This window comes from Anopheles nili, chromosome 3, assembly GCF_943737925.1.
Source record: "Anopheles nili chromosome 3, idAnoNiliSN_F5_01, whole genome shotgun sequence".
Lineage (NCBI taxonomy): Eukaryota > Metazoa > Arthropoda > Insecta > Diptera > Culicidae > Anopheles > Anopheles nili.
In genome coordinates this window covers 25,973,518-25,985,319 of record NC_071292.1, presented here as the reverse complement: position 1 = coordinate 25,985,319, position 11,802 = coordinate 25,973,518, and the positions used below count along the sequence as shown (strand labels likewise).

The following is an 11,802-nucleotide window of genomic DNA, read 5'->3' as shown; positions in this document are numbered from 1 at the left end:
AGAGTTTCAAGCGCCAGCTGAACACTCCCGAGACTGCTGCTGTACCCGCTGCTAATGATAAATTGCAATCTAAAGTGAATCGCCACCTTTCGTACCTGCACCCATATCGCTCGTTCGGACACACTAAAGCCCAACCGCAGCTCATGATGAGTGCCTTGGATTTGGCATCGATTCGTATACCGCATGGGATTATGGAACCGCAACAACATCAGCACTACCATCATCATGTGGCTGATGATGCCACCCCACCGTCGGATTACGACGAGCTGCAGTTTTATGGCCAGCTGAAGAAATTGCTCGACCTCCCGGTGCTATTTGCAATCTGCTTCGTCCAGCTGATATCCTTCGTGCTCGTGCTTAACATCGAGGAATGCTCCCCACTGGTTCTATTTTCCTGGTGGCGCAACAAGATATCCTGAAATTGACTAGCCGTCATCGCTCGCCGCAGCCTTCAGTTCTGATTACAACCGCCACCACCACCATTTGCGTCAGGATCATCGACATCTTTTCGATTCGTTTGTTTTGTTGAATATTATTATTTCTCGAATAATAATACGGCTGCAATAGCAGGTGCAGCCGTAGCAGCAGCAACAACAACTAGATCCGGATGCAACGGACGCCGTCAGCAACTGCAGCTGTCGCGGCGAGAATGTACGATGCGTGTCGGTTTCTGGTGGGGAGCCGTCTGTGGCGCGTGTCGTTATCGCGAAAACGCACAAGAAGTCCCGCCAAAGTTGTCGTCCTCGTTACCAGCGTTTTCCTGCAGCCATGTCTGTTTGCTTTCGTTGCTAGACCCTAGTTTCTTTCGTGCTTCCGTTAAGCATTGCCATTTTGAGGGGACGATTAAAATGAAAGATCACGGAGGGGCTGGGGGACAACGTTATTGGTGTAGGAATTTAAGCTTAATCGAGCAACATTTTAGCTGTGTAACGCTTATGCAATCCGCAAATCCGACAGGAAGTCATAAACGGAAGCAACAAGTACGACGTTCACCTCTCCGAGGACGACACGAATTTAGAACGCGCCACACCAGGCTAAGAAAATGGGACTACGGATTGCAAAATGTTACTGGCGTTGCGTCACAGCAAACCACCACCAAAAGCACCTTAGTTTTAGAAAAAGAGGCGTCAGTTTCTCTACCGGTAGCAGCACTTCGGCTAGATGCACTTACTACAAATTCTTGTCGCATCCGTGCGGTCTGCGGAACTCGCCGCGTTAATCCGGAACAGCACAAAAGCTGCCCTATTGCACATGCTTCGGTATCAAGTTTTAACGTGGGGTGCACCAGCATCGCACGCTTGTTTCCAACGGTCCACCGAGTTATTTTTGCCTTTTTAATCTCGCTCGATCTCTACTCTTAGCAGCGATTGACGACCTTTTGCTCTCGATACCGCCAAGGCGCGTGGCTGATAGCAACTAGGTAGCATTTAATTTTATCCCGCAAATCGATTTAATTGCAGTGTTTAATGCAACCGTGTATCGGCGGGAATTCTTCGCTGCTCAAACAATGAAGCACCATCTTCAAAGCACAAGCGAAATACGAGAGTCTTTTGCTCTCTATGCATTCCTATTTGGGGAATTTCTAATGGGAGAGGATGGCTTTTTTTTCTTTCATTCCTTACAATCAATCCACATGTGCTCTGTTTCCTTTCCCTCCCAAGTCCCCTGCCGGGATGATGGTAACGATTGATAGAAGGTTTTCTGCTTTTAGCATTTTCTTCCATCCATCGTTCATTACATTTGGATCTAGAAAAGAAGATCCACATACAAAAATATATAAATGAATATTCTATAAAAATTGATAGATCTTATAGAAGAGCAAAACCTAGTTTGCATAAGTTTAACATGAATCATTCAAATGAAATTACAAGATATAACACACAGAAGTTACAGATTTCAAATTATTGCAACTTTGAAAAGCATTATAATGAATCTTAAAGAATAATGGAAGAGTAAAAAAATATTATAAAAAGACAAAAATCATATGTGTCAAACACACAGTAACAAAAAAAAATTAAAATGCTAAAAGAAGCTAGGGATAGTGGTTTTATGCTAAAGTTCGTGAGGAACGATTTACATTCAAGAGCTATTTCAACGCGACGTGTAGAAGCAAAAACAAAAAGGTATAATTTGTTGAAATAACTATATTAAAAAGTTAATTTCATTATTTTTAAAGAATATTTCAATGTTTTAAAATGGTGTTTTGATAGGTTTCATATATTTTTACTTTTGTTACCTTAAGTTTATAGATCAACAATTTTTAATTTGTCTTTTAATTGTGAAAAAATTCTTCTTTTAATTGTGAAATTTTCGTATTACTTATTATTTTCCTTATTTTTCTATGGAACATATTTCAATAAATGGTTTAGTTTGGTAATATTGTTTCATTCGTATGCTTTGTGTATTTGCCGCTTAATTTTTATTAATTTATTTTTAATTGCTCTTAGATCACACGAACGCACCCAATGCGAAAAGCTCCATAAGCAATGTTTTACCAATGGACGTAAGAGAAGATCACACTGCGGAGGGAAAGAAAAATTTGTGTATTCATGATAGAAACGATTCAGTATGTCTCCCACTATGGACCCTTATCAAGATGCGTGAGAATAGAATAACCGAAAGACTCGATAGTTGTGCTAAATTCAATTGGTAGTGAATGCGACGAATCGAAACTGAAGAAATAGCATGTTACAAGTACCACTTAACAAATGAATCTAGTGATGAATTAATGGCAATTGCATGTGATCTAACTCAAGTTTAGGATAATGAAAAGTATGAGAGTGAATCAGACGAAGGAGCATCAGCCGAGTGCTACGTAGAGCTAGCGTAGTCGATTTTATTCCATCTTTCTTCCTTCAAGCAGGGTATTGTGTAAAACTGCAGTGAGTGGTTGCGGCCAAATGGTGAACGATGGTATTATAAAGCAGTACACTTTAGCTGGTGGTTTCGTGCTCGTGAAAAAATAGGTGGCTATTAGTGATTGATCGTCAGCCAACAATCCGCTCGATGTTAACGTAGCTGGCAAACTGGCATGTAATAGTGGATTAAATTTCTTATTCTAATACCATGGAGAGCCGCGAAAGAAACTTAAGGAACATAGTATTGCTGTGATGGTGATGGTGAAAAAGAACGAACAGGATTAGGCAGTGAGTAAACTTTGTAACTTCTTGCAACTAACAAAACAGCAAATAATACTATCTATTCTTCATGGTAAAATGGCAGTACCGCTTTTGTCATCTTGCATAAGTGACGGGTGCAAAAGTTGTATTACTTTAACTGTTTAATTATGATCTATAAAAAATAAATGCTCAAATGCAACATATTACGTGCAATAGGGTGTATCACGAGTTCAGTGTTCTTCTATGATTCCCAGCACGTACTGGATGTTTTCGTAGTTGTTCCACGAGTTTTCGGATAACCCACAACTCGGAAGGGGCGATGGGCGAATAGGTTGGGGGTCGAATGTGAATGGTTGGATCGGACGCAGATAGTCACTCAGCGTTGGTTCTGGATCCTTCTTCTCTTTGAACAGAAATTTCGATTTCGCATTTCCTTCGGCTAGTGTCCCGCCAGAGGGAAGCAACACCGTGTCATTTACGTTGACTGGTGCCAGCTTCTTAAACACGGCATGATCATGTCGATGGTTTAGCTTTTTAGAGATCTATAGAGTCATGAGGACGAATAGAATTAGAAATATTAGCATTTACGTTATGTATTTCGTTCAGTCATACTTACTCGAGTGTTCACACGTTTTTTGCTACTTGGGGTGAGTTGGTTTAGGCCGATAATTGGTGCGGCTGGGTGCTTTAATCTCAGCTCCTCTATCTTTTTACTGAGACCAAGAGTTGTGTGCAATTCGGGTTGTTTGTATTTTTTCGTTCCCGAGGATGATGCACCCGAAGATGATATTTGTGGTTGTTGTGGGCCATTCGTTACTACTGTTGGCTTAAGAATCGATTTCGGAGGGGCTGGTAGGACGGTGCCGGTGATAGATGGTTTTATCACATTCGCATCCGTTTTGGAAAGCGGGACATCTACGTTGTTGAGGTATTGCTTTCGCTTTCCGTGTTTGTTTTTCCCCATTTCGATAGTCTAGTTAAGGATACCTATATAAAGAATACTGCAATAGCAAGTAGAACTGCGCTTGAAGTTCTGATGCAAAAATGTACAAAACATACAATCTCAATTAAACACCTTCACGTGGCTCAATAACAAATTACATTTGCGATTGATACCAACCTTTTTGTGCGATAAAATTTTGTTTTCTAATAGAAATCTCTAATAACACTAAGTGAATGGTTATTGTTATTGCAACAAACCAGCAGCCACAAAAACCATGCAAAACAAACGCGTACACCGATCTTTGACACACGAAACTTCATTTTTGAGGCAAAAATACGCGGTAAAATTAATAGTACTCAAATGTCATCTTTCATTCTCTTTCTGGCATCAGTACCTAAAGGTTTTGATATTAAAATCCTCACTCTAGGTTGCTTGTATTCACAAAAAAAAACGTGTTTCGTGTCGTTTATTAGCATAAAAGCATTATAAGAATAAAAGAGGCTGGAAAACTTTTACAGTTGAACGTCGAAAACAGAGAGGATAAGCTTCTGATCGCAGTGCAGTGAACCTGGTGTTTTAATCTTCTAGAAGGCCATGTGTGTTTTGCTCAAGTAGAAGAAGAACAAACATCTTTGAATGACAAATGATCTCTCTTTTCATTATCTCGTCATTCCTGGTTACCTACTGTTTCGAAAATGTTGTAGAAAAACAGATCCCATAAAAGTTTATGGAATAGCAAACTGAGAATGATTTTGTACAGCGCCATCTATGAAGAACTGATCAGAATAATAGGGATCCCTTTGAGCTACCATTCAATAAGGATAATTCTTGTACGTCTACTTAAACCTTATCGGATTGTTATGCGAATTAATTGATACTCATATTTTCATAATTGCGAGTTAATGCTTATCAGATATACTTTAAATTGCTTTAAGTCATAAACAGAGTTGCCAAAGGAAGCTTTGATTGTTCGTTTCCTGTTAATGTATGCCGAAAGGTTTGTTTCCATTGTTGATCACCATGCACTGGAAAGGAAATTTCTCCTGGTAAAGTTGGCATTATTCGTGAAAAAACCGCCCCTTTGTACGTATAAGCTGCTCGTCCTTGCACGCGCGTGCTGAATTGAACCGGCCGGTACATTGAACGGGCCGGTCATCGCTAGTATCGCACGGAAATACCACGGTGTCAGCGCAACGAATGCACGCATTGATTGTGCGCTTCGACCGACCTCGTTCTGTTCGCGCAAGGTACACACGCATGGCGTATGCGCAGTCACAATCTAAACTATCAACAATGCTCTGTCCCGTTGCTCATCGTAGCGGGTCTGTGTTGGTCAAGCAGCCCACCCTCGCTGGGGGCAACCGAACAGTCGCCATCTTCTTCATGTCGCCATTGTCGCACCCGTCGTTTTGGGACAAAGTCGAACATCTCTCGCATCGTGGTATTTGATTAGAGCGCTCGGTACGTGACGGTCGTGAATTATTTTTAACCATCCTTCTCCACTGAGTGGACGTTCGCGCAGTGACAGTGCTGGTGAAGTGTGTTTGCGTTTTCGGTTGTTGCGTTTGCAACCTGATTAACGACGATTTCTGCAATAGAGATTTTACCTGCATTAGCGTGAGACTCGTGTGGGTTTTCTGCCGCCGGAAGTACTATCCACATTCATACCTGTCAAACTACGCCGGCTGGTGAGTGATCGATTTACCGTTTTCGATTGCCCAAAATACTCGTCCGTCTCTAAGCTGGCTGTAACACCTCGATGCGCTGGCCCGGAAGTACCAGCAATCCCGCAGTTCCATCGTACTGACGGTCATGGTAGCTTTGACCTTAGGAAGCTGATCAAAAACACCTCTTCCGATCACTTTAGCGAGTGGCGTGCGCAGCTGGAGGAAGCGACGCACCGTTAACCTGTCCCCAAACGAACGCCGCGTGTGCGTGAAAGAGCGCGAACCAAACGCAAGAGAGAGGTTAAGGTCGCGCCTAATCCGGCATCGGTCGAATTCGATTCGAATAAAAACTACTACCCGGGGTTCAGCAGCCGGCTCGAGGAAGTTGACGTTAGCAAAAACGTCAGTTGTTCGCGCGTTTCTGTGGCTTCGCCATCGCCACCAGATTAGTCCGCACGTGTCCTCGACCTCGAGGCGCCGAAAAAAAGGTTTTATTAAACGGAGAAGCTTCCATCTTGTTGCGTTTATCAGTACCTTATTTGCCCTTGTGCGATAATAAACGGGATCCACCCGATCGAGCCCTTGCCGGTAGTGTGCGGTCTGCTGTGTTATGACGTGTGGGGCAGATTTCGTTGGCGGCCGCGTGTGTCGCGTTGCGTTGCTGTGATTGTTCGAATCGGCAATAATCAAAACTCGTTCCGCTCTGCAAGAGGAAGCTGCGATCCTTGCGGACCCGTTTTCATGCCACCATCGGGCGAAGCGAAAACAAAAACAGTTTAATAACCTTCGCCGACGGTCAACGACAATCTGTGAGCTGAGATAAAGAGTGAAAGACAGAGAGAGAGAGAGGGAGAGTGAAATCGCAACACTTCGTACTGGTGATACTATGTGCAATTGATTGATACTGCTAGTTCAATCCCGTGTTCTTGCCGTGTGTGTTGAAGTAGCGAGAAAAGGACACAAGCGTACGAGTGAGCGAGACGGTAAGCCATCGACTGCAACGGAGGCGCCTGGTCCGGTAGAGACTAGCACAGGTTCTTGTCATACTTTTCCTCTGCCTTGCCACTGGCACTAAGAAGTGCAACCGTGAATAGTGCGCGTGTCTGGCCGCTCGAAACACGAAGTGAGCAGAGATAGAGAGAGACAGTGAGAGAGAGAGAGACAGTGAGAGAGAACGCGAGAACAAACAAGCAAGCAACGCAAGCCCGCGCAAATCGCTCACAAGTGCAGCAGTGCAAGTGCAACGCGAACGTGATAATCGAGAGCTGTGCAGTTTTGTGGATTTGTTTTTCCTCTATTCGGAGAAAATAGTTCCCGAAGCGCTTTCTCAACCCCACATCCAGCTGCTGGTCACGTTCGGTGGTACAATTCCTTGGTCTGATTTTTGTTATCGAACGTCAAAGCTGTTTGTTTTGGTTCTCAATTTCTTCGGATTTTGGCGGACACGAAAAAGCAATTCCACATCAGCTGGTCGTGAAAAAGCAGGGAAAACCTCAGGTTGCATTTCTACTTCGGTACAGTGCAGTCAAGTGTTATATCGTGTAAACTTCCGTCTTTCAAACGCGCCTTTTCGGTGAGCTAGAATAAAGGAAAGCTTCTCGTTGTGCGCTCGCGTTCGCTCTCGTCCTTGGAGAGGCCCGTCATTGTGTCGTGTGTGTGTGTGTAAGTGCGTGTCATAAGCGAACAGACAAAAAGCTTCCTAACCCCCAGCCTTCAAAAGTCCCGGAACGGGAAGTAATTGGGTGCCCGAGAGTACCTGAGTTGGAAGCTAACGCGAAGTGTAGTGTCGCCCGGCAGCTGTTTGTTGACTGTAGCGAGATTGATAAGAGCCTGGCACACACCCCTAGCGACACGTGAGCTGGAAACGAGCCGTCAGCCACCAGCATGGCACCGATCGCCACGACGAACGAGCCGAAAATGGCGCACGCTGGCGAGGAAACTCTCACGCGCCACGCGGATGCAAAGCAGCACTACTACCCGGCCACTAACCGTAAGTGTCACGGTTCTGATCGTTTTTGAGGGCCATAATGAGCGAGATTACGCTACAAGGACGTGGCGGGGATAAATCCTTAGATTTGACCTAGTTACACCTTCTATTTTCTGGGAAAAAAGGCTACAAAGCGCGCTATGATGCTGAAACGAGAGCGATGGGATTTTTTGTTTCACGATAGCCAGCTGGTGTTGTTTAGATCGCTAGCTCTTGTGAAATAGTTTTTTGTTTATTTAAATTATTTACTATCAATTTCGCTCGGAGATTAGATTGTTCCGATACCCTGACGCACGTTGGCTGCAACGTTGCATCATAAACCCTCGAGAACAAGGGGTGTTTGGGAACGATTTAAAACTGTCCATTTAAATGAAGAATTTTTAATATTACATGTATATTACACACACTCTGGAAATAAATATCGGGTGCCAGATCATTTAAAAAAAAAGTTGTTCTTTTTTAGAATAATTTTTTTGAAGACCTTATGCCATTTGGTTATTTGGCTTAACGCTAAGAATGTTAGAAGGTTACTTTTTGGTAGCTTCTAATTTTAGAAGATTATTCAGAGGTCTTGTTTGGGACTGAAATTTATTGACTCAAAACATTTTGTTGCGCACCGGTAATGTCTCCGAAAACCCAACTTGGTGACGTTGTTGGAGTATTTCCCACATTTAATGTAATCTCGTAAAGCCATCAACGACAATCAAGCGTTCCTGTGCCGGTTCTAAGAGTTGTCCGTTCAATTAAACGTGGAATTACCTGCTGCTGCGAGCACATTGCACATTAGCAGCACGTTGAGCAGTTGATGTAGTTTCCCGGTTTTGCGTTCTAAGGTTAAGTTAACACCATTAGAGTCAAAAGACAAAAGGCTAGAGGTCTAGTAGCCAGATCGCGACAATACTCACGACGATTTATTTTAAATGAGACAGGCTTTATTTGAGTAGCAATAAATTAATCATTCGATAAGTTACCCGCTTTTGGCTGGCATATTGCCTAGTCAATAAATGGCTTGGCCATAAAAGGATGTAAAATTCTCTTATCAGTGGTTATCGATTGAAATCATTACCATCGCCATATCACGCAACGTCTCGCTGGCGGTCTTATTTATGAGCTTATTTTGTCAAGTATATCGAGCCGAATGACAAAAATTGAAACTCATCCAACGAGGTCATTTTAATCAAACAAACCGTGCTGTTCGTTCGAGGTCACGTCTTGCTGGCGATAGCGGTGGAACCATATTTAATTGCTCGTAGGTTCGATTGGAAGTATGAGCTGTTATGATTGATTCATGGTTTTTTCCTTGATTTGTGTGAATTTTTAATTTATTTATAGAGTTGCAAATTTGATAGCCTTGATCCTTTATATTCAAAACAAAATCATACGATAAGGTTTTAAAGCTGTTTTCAATTTTAAATCACGTGCAAAATCAAAGAACGCTTACGTCAGGATGACCCGATCACAATCAGTGTTCAGAAATTTATTTTTAACAATACTTAGCAACAAATAAAACCATGCAAAAACATACTTACGTGCGCCAGAGACCAAAAGGGTATCATTTATGCTCCACACCCACCCAACGGTCGTGCAACGTTCGCTAAATATAAATTAATTTCGTTTGTTAACGCCGTACGCAAAAGAAAACTTCCCCACCAGCGGCAAATATATCTTCTGATATCACGCTATGTAAAGTGTTGACAATGACGAATTTGGGGGTGCGGCAACAATCAGTAAAAAAATGCTACATTTAATTGCGTTGTTCGGCACGGCCTGCTGTGGGTTTTTCGAAGACAGTGTCGAAATGGGGACAAATAAGCATGGGTTAAATATACCCTGCTACTACTCATGTTGCAGCTTTCGTTAGAAAGCCATTCGGAGTGTGTAGCTTAATCGCAGCTGGTTAAAATGATATCCATTACCTGGTTTCCGATGGCGCCGTTGATATAAACGATCAGTTTCTAATTGCTTTACGCAATTAATGTGATCCACTTAATCGGTCGTTAACATTAGTCGGATGTAAAGCCACTGAATGCATCCTAACAAACAAGATGCACGTATCACGTTTATGGAGATATCAAATGCTAATGCCCTTGCTCCGACGATTAAGTACATCGTCGATCAACAACGCGCGTTTGATTCGTCCTCGTAACTTGCAGTAATGTCGCACCTTGGAGTTGCTGGGAGCATTCGGTAGATGCTGGGTAAACTGCGAACCTTGGCAACAATGCCGTTGTTGGTTGTCGTTTGAAACTGCAGCTCTGCTGGAAGGGACGAGAATAAATGTTTATCTCTAGTCGCTTAATGCAGCTCCACGACGGTAGCTGAAAACACCTGTAGCATGGTAAACACCGATCGAGGGTTCGCAATTGGCAAAAGGTTTTTTGCATAATAACCAGCCAGGTTTACCTTGCTGGTTAACGCTGGTAAGTTTGTTCCGCTTTCGTGTTCCTTAGGCATTCAGTTCACGGAAATCACATAAACATTAAAGTGATAATTGCTACAATATAGGATATTATAAATATGCTAAAAATAAAGTTCTAACATTACAAGGTTCGAGGTCATCATAACAACGGTACAAAAAATGTATTAAGCTAGTTATTTTTACATAGAGGAGTTCAAATGAAAGAGAAGGAGATTGTTATTCATCAAAAAAGATGCTCGAACATGTTATATTCTCGTATGTAGAACATTTTATAGGATTGAACGAAAGATATTTAAAGATCAGTAAGAAAAGCAAAACCACATTTGCAATACTTGTCGAATATATACCATATATTAAATAGATGAGCAAAATTGAACTAAAGAAGGAAAGAATCTATAAAAAAAGAAATATTTAAAATACCAATCCGAATCAAATTAATGACTGTTCAAATGCATGATTAGAGCAGCAATAGATTAGAGTGGAATGTTTCAATAATATAGATTGAAGAGATAACCGACCTAGCAACAGACCAATTAATAGCAGAGAATTAATGAGAAAAATAACGAAAAATATAATTTACGGCATTGATATTGATTGTAGATTTATACGTGTATTAATATTTCAGTTGAAAGTACCGGAAAGTGGTTTTTTTTCAAAGTGAAGTAGATCACGTAACTCTACTCATCATTATCACTGAAATTGGTTTTTTACTTTTGGAAAATTTTACTTTTTGTTTTGCTCCCAGGGCACTGGGGTATTCTGTTTTTAATTCAACAAGTGGCTCACGGTTGACATTTATGATTGGCTCTATTGTAAAGAGCCGTTCAGGACACGTTGTAGCTGCATATGTTCCACCTCTCGCATCGTACAGGGCTAGTAGATTCACTAGAGATAAGCGACCTCGTGTGCGAAGGGAATGCACATTTTCCATCGTTGGCACATTCCTTGCTCCCATTGGTCCCGGATGTGGCGATAATCGTGAAAGCATATCAGCACATCCGCGGGGAAAATACCGGGATAAAGCTATCAAGGCACGCTTGATAAATCATCGCTTCTAACGCAGGAGCTGGCTGTACGTCAAACGCCACGAGCCTCCAGTTGGCGTGGAAGTTGCGCCATCCAGCATTGAACCGGTGATGAACTTTGGACCGGAGCGAGAACCTTCGCGAGCTGCTGCCGGCCCTTGTGCTGGTGACGGGGTTAAAGCTGATTAAATATGCATTCGCCTGGTTGTGACGGTCCGATCGCCTTCTCGATCGGAGGGTGTGTGTTTACGTTTTGCGTAGGGAAGTTCAATAGATGGACTTTGGCACGCCTGGTCGTGGATGCTGCGATTTGCTTTAGCTCTGGAGGGCTCGGACGTAATATCATGTGCGCGAGAGATAATTTACATCTAGGCTCTGGGCCTTATCGAGTGCGCTATTAAATAAGCTTAATTGAAATCCGCTCTCCTCAATAGCTTTCATTGTCCATATGGTTAACCTATTTGAATTATCCTTTTTTAATATTTAGTTGCAGCGATATCACAATGTTTGATCGCTTCCGCCTCTAGAAATTTGGAAAAATATAATTTGATTATTACCAGCTCTCTTTTTAATATTATTTTCCTTCCTCAATTCCTTCTCAATGCTATAGGAAAGCTCCATGTGTTAAAAGCTACACGCAAC

At 42.3% G+C, this 11,802-nt stretch overlaps 2 protein-coding genes across 2 annotated transcripts in view; one reads left to right on the top strand and one right to left on the bottom strand.

Moving 5' to 3' along the window:
* Window positions 1–3,338: 3,338 nt before the first annotated feature.
* LOC128723499 (uncharacterized) lies at window positions 3,339–4,083 on the bottom strand. Its single transcript, XM_053817248.1, has 2 exons — window positions 3,736–4,083; window positions 3,339–3,661 (listed from the first exon to the last, which is right to left on the bottom strand). Exons 1-2 carry the CDS (start codon window positions 4,081–4,083, stop codon window positions 3,350–3,352), a joined length of 660 nt encoding a protein of 219 aa, XP_053673223.1. The 3' UTR covers window positions 3,339–3,349.
* Window positions 4,084–7,004: 2,921 nt separating this feature from the next.
* LOC128722845 (6-phosphofructo-2-kinase/fructose-2,6-bisphosphatase 1-like) overlaps window positions 7,005–11,802 on the top strand; it is a 62,681-nt gene continuing 57,883 nt past the window's right edge. Inside the window, exon 1 of the mRNA XM_053816528.1 lies at window positions 7,005–7,719. Within this exon, the coding sequence (XP_053672503.1) occupies window positions 7,614–7,719 (106 nt within the window). The 5' untranslated portion in view covers window positions 7,005–7,613. The remainder of the gene's footprint in view (window positions 7,720–11,802) is intronic.